Raw genomic sequence first — 16,927 nt, 5'->3', positions numbered from 1 at the left:
CCATTAAGAAGTGTGCCCGGGCTCCTGGAAGGAGAAGGCAAAGGAGAGCATCTGGAGAGAAGGCAGCACCAAGAATGGGCTGGGAACGAAGGCAGGTGCCTGCCGCAGGCTGGGAAGGGCCTGGGTCATGTGTGGATGGTGTCCGCACTCCGGGCCCTCGTTCTTTCCCTCCCCGCTGCTTGCCCATCAAAGGCATCTCTCTCAGGGGCCGCGTGGTCTGGTGGTGGAGGGCAGTCAGGTTATTTGGGGCTGGTTGCTTAACCTCTGACTTATTCAACCTCCCGTGATTTCACCTCCTTGTTATATCAAAAGAAGAAGCATGTTTCGTGACATTTGATAATCATGTGTAGTTCAGATTTTGGTGCCCACACTGTAAGGAAAGTTGTATTAGAACATGAGTCATCCCAGCACATTAGGAAGCCAAGGCAGGAGCATTGCTTGAGCCCAGGAGTTCAAGACCAGCCTGGGCAACACAGGGAGACCTCATCTCTACAAAAAAAATGGGCACATCAGGCAGGGGCAGTGGGATGCTCCTGTGGGCTCAGCTACTCGGGAGGCTGAGGCAAGACGATTACTTGAGTCTGAGAGGTTGAGGCTACAGTGAGCTGTGATTGTGCCACTGTACTCTAGCCTGGATGACAGAGCGAGACCCTGTCTCTAAAGAAATAAAAATGATAAAAACAAAAAAACCCACCGCTGCACCTGCTCATTTACATATTGTCCTTGGAATTGACCCACAAAACCTAAAATATTTACCATCTGGCCCTGCCCCCGTTCCTCCCCCTCCTGCCATGAGTTCCTTCTCTGTAGGATGGGGATGAACACAGCCTGTGGCCTGGAGTGGGGAGTGCTGCTGAGGCTCCGGGCACAGCTGGGGGAGAGTCTCGCTTCTCAGATACCAGAAGGTGGAGGGCCTGGGGACACGGTCAGTAAATGTGCGTCCAGCACCTGCTCTGTGCCAGGCGTCCGTAAATCCCAAACAACAATGCCCAGAGGCCCAGACTCGCTGCAGGAGCACAAGGTCAGGGTGCTAATGCCCCCCCTGAAAATGGGGAGTTGCCCCAAATGGAGAGACCAGGCTGCATGGCGGGGTTCAGACGTGGCTGTCGTCTTCCCTCTCCGCGTTTTGCTGGTGGAAGAAGAGATGACTTGTCAAGAGCCCAGTGAGAATGAAACCCTTTGTTTTACTGAGTAAAAATATAACAATTATCTTTATTTTAAAAAACAGAGTCTCACTCTGTTACCCTGTCTGGGGTGCAGCGGTGCGATCTCAGCTCACTATCGCCTCTACCTCCTGGGCTCAAGCCATCCTCTCACCTCAGCCCCCCAAGTAGCTGAGACCACAGGTGTGCACCGCCATGCCCGGCTATTTTTTTTTGTTTTTACCTTTCTGTAGAGAGTGGATCTCGCCATGTTGCCTGGGCTGGTCTCAAACTCCTGGACTCAAGTGATCTTCCTGCCTCAGCCTCCCAACGTGCTAGGATTACAGGGCCAAGCCACTGCCCCCGGCCAATAATTATCTTCTTAACACAAACACCACATGTGGACATCCCCAGCTTTAGTCCCCAGTTCTCTGTCCACCCAGTTACAGCGGCAGCATGTGATTTTTTGTGCAGTTTTGCCAAAACACATCTGTCTGCGACACCCCGAGGGACACACGCTCCTCGATGGTCAACAGGCCAGGCCTGCAGGCTCTCCGGGTGCCGGCAAGGGTTCCAGGGCCGGCGTCTGAGGGCTGCGACCCAGACCCACTGGGCACCTTGTGGGGCGTATTTAGTTGCACCTGGAGGAGAGGATGTATCCTCTTGGCACGACGTGCAGAAGGCACCGAAGGAAAGGAACAGAGAAGCAGCCTGTTTGCCTCAGAGCTCCTCGTCCTGGACGCCCTCATCAGAGGGTTCATGTTATGGTTTCCTGCATAAGCGATCTGAGCCCCGCCTCCTCAGGCATAACTGACAGCATGCTGGATGCACAGGCAGCAACTCGCTTTTGCCAAGTGACCACAGCGCCTCTTGGAGTTAGTTCCACGTGGAACAGTGCAGCTGGCACAAGCTTGTCCATGTTATTCGCGTGCCCCACCGTGTTGGGCCTGTCGACGGCATCCAGGCTGATTCAATTCTCGGCTGATACCGCAGCCCTGTACCTGGGTCTTGGACCATATGCAAAAGAATTCCTCCAGGAGGTGTTTCTTGCAAGCCAAATTGCTGGGCCAGAGCGTGTCTGTGTTTGCAGTTTGACGGTGACATCCCCAGGGCCCATGGAGAACAGAGAGGGCCCTTCAGGGAGGTCCGGCTGGCTCCCAAGGGCAGCTCCAGGAGCCGGGTCCGGGCAGAGTCCTCGCTGCTGGCTCACACCTGTGGGAAGGTGCTGGCTGCTCTGGGACCACTGGGGTTCAAGATCATAGCTCAGTGCTGCTCCTTCCTGCAGACCTAGTTATCCAGGCTTAGCCAAGGACTCTGAAATATTCTCATCTCTGCCAGGGGGTTCTTTCTAGGCTGGGGTTTTCACACCTCACTATGCAGCAGAGCCTGGACCTTGGTCCTGCTGGAGCAGAAGCTGCTGAGAGGCTTGGGGAGGCATTGAACATGCCCAGGGCCGCTCAGCGTCCGCATCGTGGACTTACCCTCCCACGCCAGCTCCTCTGGTCAGGTCTCTCCCTCTCAGTCCTGCCAGTCCCAGGGGACAGTGGATTTCCAACATTAAAGGAGCTTCTGGCCAGGTGTGGTGGCTCATGCCTGTAATCCTAGCACTTTGGGAGGCTGAGGTGGGCAGATCACGAGGTCAGGAGATCGAGACCATCCTGGCTAACACAGTGAAACCCCATCTCTACAAAAAAATACAAAAAATTAGCCGGGCATGGTGGTGGGCGCCTGTAGTCCCAGCTGCTTGGGAGACTGAGGCAGGAGAATGGCGTGAACCCGGGAGGTGGAGCTTGCAGTGAGCCAAGATCGCGCCACTGCACTCCAGCCTGGGCGACAGAGCGAGACTCCGTCTTAAAAAAAAAAAAGCTTCCAGGAGATGCAGAAAATAATTATTCTTAGTCTCCTCAACTTCCCGGGTCTGCAGCTAACTGAAGCAGGGGGTTGGAGGGGAAAAAGGGTGGGTGGGACACAGATGGAGCCTCGGACAAGAGAGAATCCCTGGGCCACCAAGACCCCAGACCATTCTCTGACCCTGCTCCTACCTCATTAACCCGTCCCTCCCCTGCCTCATTCACCTGCTCTTCTCCTACCTGGTCCTGCCTCCCACTGGTGCCTCCAAGCCACACCTGGACCTTCCCAGCCAAGGGTCATTTAAAACATTCAAGGCCGGGTGCAGTGGTTCATACCTGTAGTCCCAGCACTTTGGAAGGCCGAGGTGGGAGAATCGCTTCAGCCCAGGAATTCGAGACCAGCCTGGGAAACATAGCAAAACCTGGTCTCCACCAGAAAAAAAAAAAGTGTGTACACACACACACACACACACATATTAAAAAAAACTGGGCATGGTGGCACCCACCTGTAGTCCCAGCTACATGGGAGCATGGCTTGAGCCCAGGAGGTTGAGGCTGCAGTGAGCCGTGATTGTGCCACTGCACTCCAGCCTGGGTGACAGAGCAAGACTGTCTCAAAAAACAAAATTTTTTAAAATTAAAAACATTCAAGGTTAAAAAAAGATCATGTGCATACAGAAAAGAATATGGCAGACAGGCAGATAGGCACCACCCACAATTAACAAATGACCTCATTCGGGTTCAAATATAAGCAAACTAGAAGCTCTCTGCCCAGCTGCCTCCCCTTGCTCCTGTGCGCCGCCGAGAGGTCTGGGTCCCCCTGCGCCCCGGCATCTTCCTGGCCTGAGAACGGCAGCGAGGGTCTCATAGACGGTAGCGAGACCTCAGCTCATTGCACCTGAGGATCCTGAGGACCCTGGAGCCTCCGGCCGCTTTTCTTCCAGCTGCCACCTGGGCTTTCTCCTCTCCCTACTCCATTCCATAAATGGAATATCCCATCTGAGTTGACCTTTGAGGCTTCCTGAGTGGGGAAGGGCTCGAGGCTGTAGCTTCTGCGTGGTTAGAAACAGGACCATGGGAAGCCTTCAGGGGCCCCTGGGCTATTGCAGCTCCGCAGCCCACACAGCATCTTGGCCTCTACCACAAAAATGCGGGGATCCTTGATTTGCAAAACCTTTGCATAAGTCATGGCCAAGCAGGGAAGAGAAAATAGGAATTCAGTCATTACAACCGGCAGCATCAATGCTTCTGAAGTCTTTACTGTGTCCACGCCAAAAGTAATATCGTCATTACAACCCCAGGACAGGAATCTGTAACTAGACTTGCAGCTGTGCGACCGGAGCCTCCTATCTAATTTCCAGCAGATCCAGGTGTCTCAGAAGCACCCGTGAGGGAGAATCCAGTTCTGGACATCAAGAGGGAAATCAGTGGCCTGCCAGGAGCCCTTCCCAGAACAGACCGACCCTGCCCCAGCGGCCTCCGGCAGCCTGGAGGGGACAGGCAGCCCCCGAGGCAATCTGGAATCCAGCCGTGCTCTGGAAGCTCCCACAGCCCACTGGTGGCCAAGGCGGCATCTGGTGGCCTCCACCAGCTCAGGCACGGGCAGGTGCTCCCGGGCTGCTGGTGCCTCCAGCAGGGTCTGAGCCTTTGCAGCTCCCAAGGCCGGATCCCAACGTGGGGCCCACTGATAGATGGGCTCAGTCTTCTGTGCAGTTTCCCTGTGGTTATGTGAAGATGTGCTCTCACATGGTGATTACATCCGTTTACATTTAACAACTGAGGGAGGGGGAGCTGCTTGTTTCTCTGCCACGGTCCTGGGCTGCTGTGCAGTGGGGAGCTCATCTCTTTATCAGGAATCATCAGAATTCTGCAACTGCATCATCACATTTTGCAGACTGCAATTTTCAGGGTAAAGAAGGTCCCTGTGAGTTCTGGAAAAAGCATTTTGGATTTCAGTCCGATGGTTAATCGATCACCGAGGAAGACTTGAGCAGACTGAGATTTGACAAGTCAAGAATAAAATGATTTAAATAAAAGCTGACTCCTCCAGGTGCCAGCCCTCTGGGAGGGGAGAGATGGGACCGTTCCCAGTGAAGAAGGGGAGGGACTCACAGGGAGGGCTCTTGAGGGAACCGCTGGGGCGTGAACTTGGCCTTGTCTTGAGGAAGGTGCAGCGTGGGCTCCTTTAAAGTGGGGAAGAGCCATATGTGTCATGAGGATGTAAGTCACTGTGTTTTTGTCGTGGACACGAAGGCTCCAGCTCTGGTCTGGGCACGGCAGGGCCCATAATGCCTGTTCCGGGGTTTGGCCGCTGCCCGCCCTCCTGCAGGCCGAGCCCCGACTCTTGGAACTACACGCTGGATGAGGAACCAGTGCAGGGAGCAGAGAAAATTCACGGCAGTCACACCTTTCGGAAGTGCCCGGAAAGTCCTACAAGATCCCAGCTCTAACTGGGGGGCCTGCCTAGAGGTGGGAGACCCCATGGAAGCTCAGGCCTCCTGCCCTCACACGAAATGTGTCCCGGGCAGCTGTGCCCCTGCAGACCTGTGAAGGGAGGTGGCAATGACGGGGACAGGGGCCGAGGCAAGGGGTGGCAGAGCCAGCAGACACGGTGGGTGGTGCTGGGGTCACTGCTGAGGAAGTGGCCTTGGAGCAGAGACCCCCTCCATGAGCACAGGAAAGTCCCAGCGTGGGAGGTGGCTCCAGGTGGGGATAGAGCCCAGGTAGGCATGGGGTGAATGGGCATGGGTGTGACCTCGAGCGCCGGGAAGGCCAGGGCAGGTGCAGCCCTCATGGGGAGGGTGCAGAAGAGGTCAGCAGAGGTGGCCATGGGCCCCGGGGGCCATCCAGGTATGGGGCAGGAGGGGTCCTAGTAACCTAAGGTCCACATGGGGACACTTTGGAGGGAGAAAGGGGGTTACTGATCACTATGCTGGAACGACAAGGAAAGCCGGCCTCCCTGGACTGCTGGGCATCCCGCCATGGTGAGGCAGGGAGTTTGGGCCATGCTCCAGGCACAGCCAGCAGTCTCTGGGAGCCTTAAAGCTGGACGTGACCTGACTTCTATTTGCATATTATATATTGTAAATATGTTTATATATTTAAAATATTTTGACGTTTTAAACATACCCTCTGGCTGCTATGGGAGGGGCTGAGGGGAACAGAGAGCAGTGGGAGGCAGCTGCTCAGAGGTCTGTGCCGTGGTTGAGGGTGGCAGCCGTGGAGGGGCATGGGGCAGAGGCACCAGGATATGTGGGCAGGTAGAGACTCTACTAGGGGGAGAGTCTGTGGGTGGATGGTGTGTGGAACTGCTCTGGGACACGGGGGAGAGGAGCCAGGAGGTGTGGGCAGATGGGGGTAGAGGGTGCAGGTGGATGGTGCATGGGATGCTCCAGGCTTGGGTCTGAGCAGCAGTGGCCGTCTGCCCTTTGCTGAGGTGGCATCTGGGTGAGGATGATGGGCACTGGGGGCCGGAGGACATCAAGGACTCTGCCTGGGACAGGGCACCATGGCGCCTCACACCAACATCCAGGCAGGGGCTGCCATGTGGGCGGTGAGCATAGGTGCCCGCTGTCCTGTGGGGCACACGGGCTTCAGGTGTGGGAGCGGGGTCTCTGGGTGGTGGGAGATGCTGCCCAGAGAACAGTGTGAGGGGAGACGGGGCTGGGACCTGCCCTGGGCACTTGGCTAGTCAGCTGGGAAGCCCAGATCGGGCAGCGAGGAGGCCATGCTCTTGGACTTCACCCACCTCATGCCTGCTTCCAGAACATTCCATCCCGCCTCTGTTCTTTCGGGCTGTTAGGTTTTAAGAAGGGTCTCTTTTCCTGGTTCCTTATTTTGTTCAATTGTGTTCTTTTCTTCAGTGTTTTTGTCTACAAAGTCCCACATGGCTCTGTTTTCACAGAGATTTACATGAATGTGTTGCATTTTAAAAAAAAGTCTCCTGCCTTGCCCTGCGGACTGTCTGCTTATTACTGTGGGTACCTGAATGTTCTGAGCCTATAGGAGTGGGGAAGTAGTTCCTGTGAGGAGTCTAGGATTCGGATTCTCCTTGTCCACAGCCACTGCCCTTGGACAAGGCAGCTCTCCACCTCCTCTCGTACACCGGCTCACATGGCGGCCGCCACTTCTTGGTCAGCCTCCCGCTGTCTGGCTGCAAATCCCCTCTCTTGTTCCCTCTGTCTTTCCCTTCTGCCCCCTTTGGCTGCTCCATTCTTTCCTACTCCTCAGAAAAAAATAGTTCTCATCAGAGAACATGCACAGCTAGGGTTTGAAAGACCGTGACCTTCCCACTTTCTAAAGCATGACTTACTGAAATATACAAGAAATACACCTACAGACACTGTATATCCCTGGTCTGAAAGCAGTTGTCACTTTGGTTCAGGGCTCACTAGCCACTCTTGGCCTGCTTTAGGGGATTCAGTTTGCACCTCCCAGGATTCTGTGATAAAGCTCAGGAAGTAGCTGATCTGTGAATGGCTAAAAGCATTAGCAGTATTATTTAAGGACATGCAAATCAAAACAAAGTTGAATGCACCCAGTTGCTTTTATACACGGCAGATCCCTGGGGTCGCTGATTGGGTGGAGAAGTGATGCCCTCAGGAGCCACTGGAAGCCTCTCTGCAGGTGCCTTGGCCACCAGTGCACGACCCTGAGATGCTGCCAGGCTTCTGTGGCAGTGACTCCACTGTTAGGAAAAGCGGAATCCAGCACATACACAGGGTGTTGGTTTTAGCTCTGCTAATGATAAGGAACAAAGCGGCCGCCTGGCTGTCCCAGCCTGAGGAAACTGCTAAGGACGTTAGGTTGTATTTACGCAGCAGACTGCCCTGCAGCCATTAGAATGTTGTTGAGGAAGAACGTTTCCTAACAGAGGAGCTCCTCACAGGGCTAAGAAAAGCCTGGGAAAGAGGCAGCGGTGCTTTGTGGAGGTTTCCTTTTGAGGAAAATCTTTGCCTGTACCAGGTCATGGAGACGCTTTCCTACGTTTTCTTCTAGAAGCTGTGTTGTTTTACCGTTCAATTTTATATCGGAAACCCACCAGGGATTGATTTTGGCACATGACGTAAGTAGGGTATGACTGTGGCTGTGAGATGGACCTGGCACCGTTCACGTAAAAAAGGCTTTACCCGCTGCACTGCAGTTTCACTTTGACAATAAATCCACGGCCACGTGTGTGAGCCTGTGTCGTAGACAGCGTTACTGCCCTGTCCTGCGCCTCTCCCGGGAGGATGCCTGTGCTGTGTGACTTTGCAGAGCTTTGCTTTGTTCTGGCCAGTGCAGCAGTGATCTGGGCCAGGCCCGAGCCCAGCCCTCTGTGTCCCCTGCTTACTCCTTCACTTCTGTCCTCTCTGTGAGGAGACTGTGTCTAGACTAGTGGCCAGTCCCAGGAAAAGTGCCACGTGGTACCCACTGTGCCCAGCCTAGGCCACCTGACTCCAGCTATTAGACTCATGAGAAAAAATGAATGGTTGTTGCTTCTGTGTAGCATGGCAAAAGTTTACTGATTATTTTTGAGACAGGGTCTCATTCTGTCACCCAGGCTACAGTGCAGCGGTGCAGTCACAGCTCACTGCAGCCTCTACCCCCCGGCTCAAGCAATCCTCCCACTTCATCCTCCCAAGTAGCTGGGACTACAGGCGTGCATCACCGCACCTGGCTAGTTTTTTAATTTATTTTTTTTTGTACAGACAGGGTCTCACTGTGTTGCCCAGGCTGGTCTTGAACTCCTCAAGCCGTCCTCCTGCCTCTGCCTCCCACAGTGCTGGGATTACCGGATGAGCCACTGTGCTGGGACAGCAGAAGTTGGCTGTTGTTAGTCATGGTAGCTCCCTGATAGAGTCTGTTTTGGATTCTATTCTGTCTTGGTTCTTTGCATTTCCATCCACTTCTAGAATCCATTTGGAGATTTGCATTTTTATAAAAGCTTCTATACATAGAATTGCATTGAATCTATAGATCAATTTTGGGAAAATAAACATGTTTATAATATTGAGTCTTTGAGTTCGTGAGTATGATATATTCTTCCATTTATTTGAACACTTTTAAATTTCTGTCAGTAACACCTGGCAGTTTTCAGCACAGGTCTTGGGCATGTTTTCTAACACATATTCAAAAGTGTTGGTTTTTTGATACCGTTATAAATGGTACATTTGATATTTTCATTCCCAATTATTTGCTGATGATATATAGACATCCAGTGATTTAAGACAATATTTGAATTGAGCGTTCCTCAACTCATTCAACCAATCTAATGAATACATATTTTTTCCAGGATATGTGAAAAGCATGGTGAGTGGCTGCTGTGGTCGGGCGAGGGTGAATTATGCATGAAGTGTTAGCTGGTGTGGCTCTGATTCCATAAACACTTCCCCGAGCTGCCAAATGCCAATCTGTTCAAATTAGTGCTGAGCACTGTTCATACTACGCAGCTCTGCAGTCAGCTCCAGCACTGGCGGGTCACTGCAATTGCAGCTAGGGGTCACCCTGGGGGTCACTGTGATCATGGCTGGAGGTCACCCTGGCGGGGCACCGATCATGGCTAGGGGTCACCCTGGGGGGTCACTGTGATCATGGCTGGAGGTCACCCTGGCGGGGCACTGATCATGGCTAGGGGTCACCCTGGGGGGTCACTGTGATCATGGCTGGAGGTCACCCTCGCGGGGCACTGATCATGGCTAGGGGTCACCCTGGCGGGTCACTGCGATCACGGCTAGGGGTCACCCCGACGGGTCACCGCAGTCGCGGCTGGGGGTCACCTTGGCGGGTCACTGTGATCATGGCTGGAGGTCACCCTGGCGGGGCACTGATCATGGCTAGGGGTCACCCTGGCGGGTCACTGCGATCACGGCTAGGGGTCACCCCGACGGGTCACCGCAGTCGCGGCTGGGGGTCACCCTGGCGGGTCACTGTGATCATGGCTGGAGGTCACCCTGGCGGGGCACTGATCATGGCTAGGGGTCACGCCAGTGGTACACTTCTGTGATCAGAGGGGGACTCTGGGCCCCCTGCTACCGATGGGCTGGGATCCCACCAGCGGCCCAGAGGAGGCCTCCACACAGCCGCTTGTCAGCCCGGCTGCACTCATCTGGGCCCTTCTAGGCGCCACAGCCCTGATCTTGCACTCTGGTTTTCTGCATTATCCTGGAGTCATCTCAGGGGAAACTACGGCTGGTTTAAAATAGAGATGTTGACCTGTGACTCGGTGCTGGCAGGACAGGACTGGCAGAGAAGGTTGGTGTGTTCCCCTTCAGCACGTCATTCACGTAAACGAAATAGTCCTTAAATAGTTGTCTCCAAAGAGGACCCCAAATTCTAGAGCAGTTGTTGTTGGAGGTTAGCAGAAGATAATTTCTCTGGAAATAAGATGTAAAGAAAAATGTCGTTTCTAGCAGAAATGTGGCTTGACTAAAAGTTAACTCGTGAAAAAAAATGAAAGGACCTTTGTCCATTTAAGATTCTATCAACCTTGGAGCAGCCCTGAGGGCTCAGCCGTCCTCCAGCTCCCACTGGAGCCGTGAACATTTGGCAACGTCATAAATGAGTGTGGCCGTGTCCAGCCATAAGCGGGCATTGGGCTGGATGTGCTGGAAACTCCTTGGAGCAGGAGAGCAAAGCCCTTGGCAGCAGGTCCTGGCCCATGGCAGGCAGCAGGTCCCGGCACTGTGGTCTGAACGTAGGACACCCACAGGCCCTCCCCTAACCCCAGACAGGGCCCTTGCTGGGCTATTTTGTTCCTTATTAGAAGAAGTGCCTTTTCTCTGCGGTTTAAAACAGTAACAACACAATCTCAACTTCTGGAATGTATTTTTGATTCAGATGCCAACAATTCTCATGAATAACAACTGATAAAACCTTTCAGCGTGTTACAGATTCCATTGGGTGACCTCAGGTTCACCCGAACCGTACCTGCGGCTCAGGTGTTCAGTGATTTTCAAAAAAAATCTTCCCCGAACGCACATTCAGGTGTGAGTGTGTGCAACGTGGACGCTCCCCCAAACGCACATTCAGATGTGAGTGTGTGCAGTGTGGAAGCTCCCGCACATTCAGGTGTGAGTGTGTGCAGTGTGGAAGCTCCCCCAAACACACATTCAGGTGTGAGTGTGTGCACGGCCGGAGCTCCTGCCACACTCGGTCTCGTTGTTGTCTTTCAGGTCAGCAAAGTGGAACGCGAGAAGAACCAGGAGCTGCGGCAGGTGCGCGAACATGAGCAGCATAAGACCGCGGTCTTGCTCACGGAGCTCAAGACAAAGCTGCACGAGGAGAAGATGAAGGAGCTACAGGCCGTGCGTGAGACACTGCTGCGGCAGCACGAGGCCGAGCTGCTCAGGGTCATCAAGATCAAGGACAATGAGAACCAGCGGCTGCAGGCACTGCTCAGCGCCCTGCGTGACGGCGGCCCCGAAAAGGTCAAGACCGTGCTGCTGTCTGAGGCCAAGGAGGAGGCCAAGAAGGGGTTCGAGGTGGAGAAGGTCAAGATGCAGCAGGAGATCTCCGAGCTCAAGGGCGCCAAGAGGCAGGTGGAGGAGGCGCGGACGCTGGTGATCCAGGCGGACAAGATCAAGGCCGCGGAGATCCGCAGCGTGTACCACCTGCACCAGGAGGAGATCACCCGCATCAAGAAGGAGTGTGAGCGGGAGATCCGCAGGCTGGTACGTGGGCAGGCAGGGGCGGGCATGGGCGAGGGTGCAGGTGTGGGCTCAGGGAGCACGCGGGCAGCACCTGGGCAGCTCTGGCTTCACCCCCCATGACATTCTCAGCACAGGCTCCTCATGCCACCCCTGTTGGTTTTGAGGACCCTAGAGTCATGAGACCACTAGAAAAGGTTCAGACCCACAGTCAGGCCCCCACGGGGCAGGCCTGACTCTCACCTCCCCTTTTCCACAAACACCAGCTCTACTCTCTTTCTTAACTTGGGCCAGAGCAGGAAACCTAGAAATTGACACTCCCCATCCACACCGCAGGGTTCACGGACACCTCTTCTTAGTGTCCCGGGTCACACCTGACACCAGGGAGGGCTCAGTGTTTCGCAGCAGGAGTCCCACACATCCTCATGGGGGGACTCAGAGGGAATTCTCCAGTGATTCTCCAGTTGAATTCACTGGATCCAGAGAGGCGAGACCAGGAGGCCCCGGTGGGGTGGGATGGCCCCCGGCTGCCCTGAGGTCCCCGTCTCTGCAGAACCATTGCACTTGGGCTGGACCAGATGAGCTGCCGGTTTTGTGGATCAGTGAGGTCTAACGTTGACACCTGGTGCATCCTAATAGCTCCAGAGACCTGGGCACCCATGGCAGGCACCAGTAGAGTCGATGTTCTCAAGGGCCCGGGGTTCAGCTGATGAGAATGTCCAGGGATTGCAAAGAGACTGATTGCACCCGATGCCCCTTGTCCTTTGGAGAGGAGACTGTCCTGTGATTTTCGGGGAAATGGAGCTCTATCTTAGAGGTGGGTGCCCCAGCCCTGTGCCTCTTCAGGACCCGTGAGCCCCAGGCACCTTGGTGGGATACAGTGGTCTTTCCACGGGGTCAGCCTCCCTGTGGCACCTGGGTCAGCCTCCCTCTCTCTGCTTCCCGGGGCCTCCGGTCTCCAGGGATGGCCTCCAGGCTCGGCCAGCATGTGGAACTCCCAGAGAGGGGCAGCTGTGCTCCACACCTACAGCCAGGAAGGGGGAACCAGCCATGGTGGAGTAAATATGACCTTGCCATGGCGTACACATGGGTGCCCGCAAACGTGCCTAACCTGGGTGATCCCCTTCTTTTCCAAAGTGGTCCCTGTTCCAACCTCCCCTACACCTCTTCGCCCCATCCTGAGCCATATATCGATGTCACCTTAGCAACCCAAGGACCCGGCCCAAGCCAGCACTCGTAAGAACCGGGTGCTTTCTTCGCGTGATGCGATGCTTGCTTTTCTGTGCGGGGAAGGAAGGAAGGACGTGTTGCCACTGTCCCAGGAAGGTGGGAGGGACAGGCAGCTGCCTCTGCCCAGTGCCACACGACCCTTTCATTTGTCTTGGTTGGATTCGATGTTCTCAGTAGAGGAAGACAGCTTTTTTCTTAAGTAAAGGCTCATAACAAACCAGCGGTTCCCTGCCATCCCCTCTCACCCCCGATCTGAGCCCCAGAGGCAGCTACTCGCAATTCCTCTGGCTGATTCTTCTGGATTTCGTTTCAAATTTTCAAAAGCATGCTCTAACCTGTGTCTTCACTCTCCATCCTCACCAGATCTCTCCCCTTCATACAGGCTTTTTTTGCAGCGAGGGGCAAGCCGGTCCTAAAACTTACACCGAACTGCAGGTGTGTTCCCCGTTCTGTGGGTTATCTTTTCTTGTTCTCAGCAGCAGCATGTTATGATCTAAGGTCTTAAATTTTATAGTAAAACAGTCTAATTTGTTTATCTTTCCCTTTAGGATTGGTACTCACTTTGTCTTGTTTAGGAAATCTTTTGATCCCAAAGTCAGGAAGCTTCATCTTTTAAAAATGCTATAGTTTCGTCTTCCATACTTACGTCTGTAGCAGCCCTTACTTCAAAGACCATCTCCCCCTTTCTCACAGCACCTCTGCCAGATCGAACCTGTTCTTACAAGAGTGGACTTCTGGGGTGTCTCATCGTCAGTCCCTCCTCCGCCCTACTTTGTAGTAATTATTCTAGCTTTATAAAAAGGCTTCATTTCTGGAGTAGCACGTTCTCCCGCTTTGTTCGCCTTAAAGAGTAACCTGCCTCTTCTTGGCCCTCTGGAATTCCATATACATTTCAGAATCATCTGCTGTAAATTTAAAAAAAAAAAAACTGTTGGAATTTTGGGTTTTTAACCAAACTGTTCAAGGGTAAATTTTAGCAGAGGGTATAATCATGACTCTCATACAAACTATACAATGAACACATGTCAAAGATTTTGTTAACTCATTAACTGATGAGGAAACAAGATGTTACAACCAATTCAAATGAGGATTTGACCCACAGAGATTCACGTTTCCTGCCTGACAAAACCCATTTGCATTCCCGTGAGCAGGAATCGTGTCCATCTCTGCCCAGGAAATGCACACTTTGCTCACACTCTTCTCCAAGTTTAACTTTTCTTTCCATGGAGTCGTAGAACAGCCTAGTCAGAGACAAAGGCACAGGCCTCCCGGGGTCAGGTTGTCCCCAGGGCCTCTGGTATTCCAATACAAGGACAGTCAGGAATCTTCTCTTGCCTGTTTCAAAGTCTACTGACCTTCTCCTACAGAGCCCGTAGATTTGGGACACCTCCTTTATTTACTGTTTCGATGCTTAAACCCCTGTCAGTGGGAAGACAGTGTTGCCGGTGAGAGCCCCCGCCCCACCACCAACATCCAGGAACTCGGTCTGCTTGGGTCCTGCGGGGGAGGGATTGGCTGGGGGCTCACATCCCATCCGTGGCGTGACTCACTCCTTCCCCCAGGGGCGGCTGCTGGAGCCCAGCTCAGTCCACACAGCTGCTGGGATGCACTTCCTTCTTCCAGCCCTGACCACAGCTGCCCAGGCCTCACCAAGGACACAGCTCCCATTAGTTCACCCTCAGTCCCGTTCCCAGAGCCCAGCTATCTATCTGTCTATATCCTGGTTTTGTGCAATTTAAATAAAATAACGAAAAACCCAGGGAGTACTTGGCTCTGTGCCCAGAGCACAAGAGGTGCCCTGAGGGCGTCAGCTGTGGTGATGGAGCTTCTGGTGGCATCAGGAATCCAGCCACCGGGACCCTTTCTTCCTGGGGACCCTGTCCCAATGGGGCCCCCTTGCCTAACTGACAAGGGCCCCCGGACTTCAGATCTTCTCTTTTAAGGCCGTCATTTATGAGAGAACACCCCGGCCTCTAAAATCCAGTGGTGACATGCAGGGCCGCTCCCCAGGCCCAGCTGTGAGGGAGTGTCTGGAGTTAAATCTACGCGTGAGATGGAGGGGCTGGGAGAGCCAGGCAGGCCTACGGCCGCTCGAGCTGTGAGGGCTGTGGCACAGCGTGGTGTCCAGCCTGGGGACAAGGGGCAGCTTCGTGAGGATGGGGAAGCCGCTCAGAGAGGGACTCGGAAGAGGGCTGGGACAGAAAAGTGGGAGGAAGGTGGTCCAGAGGTGGCCCAGTCCCAGGGGACTGGGGGCGGTCAGAGAAGAGGCAGGCTAGGGTGAGGGTGGGGTCCAGAGGCAGGGCCCTGCCCCGAGTGTCAGCAGAGCCAGTAGAGCTGGGGGTGCAAGGCGCCGCTGCACCTTTAAGCCTGGGGCAGGACGGTGGCCTCCCGGGCCTGGCAGGAGCTGCAGGCGGGAGGAGCATCATTCCCAGGTTCCAGGACAGCCGCCAACCCAGCTCACAAGGCCCCAGCAAGGCTAGGTGGGCGACAGAGGCCTCGGGTTCTCCCACCGAGAGACAGTTACTATTACAGCTGAAAATATCACATAACCTTGGTTCCTTACATCAGGCAAACATTTTGCTGTTTCTGTGGCCATAGCATGGGCCGGCAGCTGAGTCCTAGAATATTGTGGTGTGGGACGCTCGGCCTCGCCAGGTCCTGGGTGAGGACATAGCGGGTCAGGGATGGATCTCTGCTGCAGGGAGCAGCAGCCTCTGGGAGGAATCGATCTTTGCTCACAGTCAGACATTGCTCCCTCGAGAGCTGCCCCATGTTGGCCCCCACCCCCAGGTGTGGGCACATAGCCATGGCCCTGGGAGGGTGGTATCTGAGTCTGGGGACCGGCAGGCCTGGGGATGGAGCACGGTAGACGAGGCTGGCCTGACCGGGACACTGTGGGAGCTGGGGGTTTCCGTGCCTCCCCTACTTAGCGCCACATGTGTGGCCACAACCCCAGCAAGGATGTGCTCTCTGAGGGCGCTGCTTCTATGGGATGGAACTTGTCCCACCAAGGTCCACCCTGAGGACAGTCGCGTCTGGCAGGGCCGGTGAAGGAGGGAGGGTCTGAGGGAGTCCTGGGTGTTCAGCACACACTCAGGACCTTCATCTTCTCTTCTCAAAATGGACCCCATGATTTGAGGTTCTGCCTCCCTAACTCTGGCCAGCAAAGCCTCCTGTCTTTACTTTGGGTCTGTTTTGTTCACTACTCAGTCCCCAGCACCTACAGTAGGTGTTCAATAAATTTTTGTTGAATGGATTTCAACAAGAGGTGGCCCATTGGTAAAGAGCACAGAACCCCCATCCCTGCAAAGGCCCAGAGTCAGAGGCCTCCCCAGCCCCCCGGTCGGCTCCCCGGCTGTTGGGGCCCTGCCTGCCACCTGTCCCAGCACCCCAGCCTTGGCCCAGACACCAGCCTGACTGTGGGTCTTCTGGGCCGAGGCTCCTGGGTGCCAACGGGAGGCTGTTGCCATCTCAGGGGCCCACTGGGCACCTCAGTTAGCCCTGGATGGGGAGAGACTGGAGGGGCCACACAGCAGGGCAGGGACTGGGCAGGGCCATACCTGCTCTCGGAGCATGGAGGCTTTAACAGGCAAGCCCCCTGTCTTGTCCTGGGACCCTAAGTGCAGGCCTGGAAGTGTGGCACCTGGTGGGGGGCTCAGGGTCTCAGAGAGGAAGCCAGGTGGAGGGGAGGCACGAGAGGCCTGCAGGGTGGGGATGTGGGAGCCGACAGACACCCCAGACAAGCACGGTGGCTGCTGCCAGGGCAGGGCTGGGCACAGCAGGGCTGCGAGGCTGCACTCAGGGCTGGGCTGCTGGAGAAGCTGGGTTATCCAGCGGGTCAGGGACGCCCTCTCCCTGCCCAGAAGGTTGTGGTGAGTGGCACTGGGGTCAGAGCTGCCGCTCTGCCCTGTACGCGTCAGAATGCCTTGGGTAGGGAGCTCAGGAATCACCCACTGGCCCAGGGCCCATCATCTTCAGGCCCCAATGATTCCACTGTGCAGACCCCTTGATTTGACAGCAGGGGAACCTGGAGCTTCGGAAGCCTCCAGAGCCAAATCCTCCTCTGCCCGTGGCCCAC

At 54.9% G+C, this 16,927-nt stretch overlaps 1 protein-coding gene across 9 annotated transcripts in view; it reads left to right on the top strand.

The window, feature by feature from the left end:
• Window positions 1–16,927, top strand: part of JAKMIP3 (Janus kinase and microtubule interacting protein 3) — a 148,532-nt gene that overhangs the window by 70,363 nt on the left and 61,242 nt on the right. For all 9 annotated transcript variants that reach the window (XM_030805146.1, XM_030805157.1, XM_030805182.1 and 6 more), the window contains exon 3: window positions 11,146–11,643. In XM_030805146.1, coding sequence (XP_030661006.1) covers window positions 11,146–11,643 — 498 coding nt within the window. The remainder of the gene's footprint in view (window positions 1–11,145; window positions 11,644–16,927) is intronic.

The sequence above is a fragment of the Nomascus leucogenys genome, chromosome 3, assembly GCF_006542625.1.
Source record: "Nomascus leucogenys isolate Asia chromosome 3, Asia_NLE_v1, whole genome shotgun sequence".
NCBI lineage: Eukaryota > Metazoa > Chordata > Mammalia > Primates > Hylobatidae > Nomascus > Nomascus leucogenys.
Note: the sequence above shows the minus strand (reverse complement) of the source record. Positions and strands in the feature narration are given on the sequence as shown.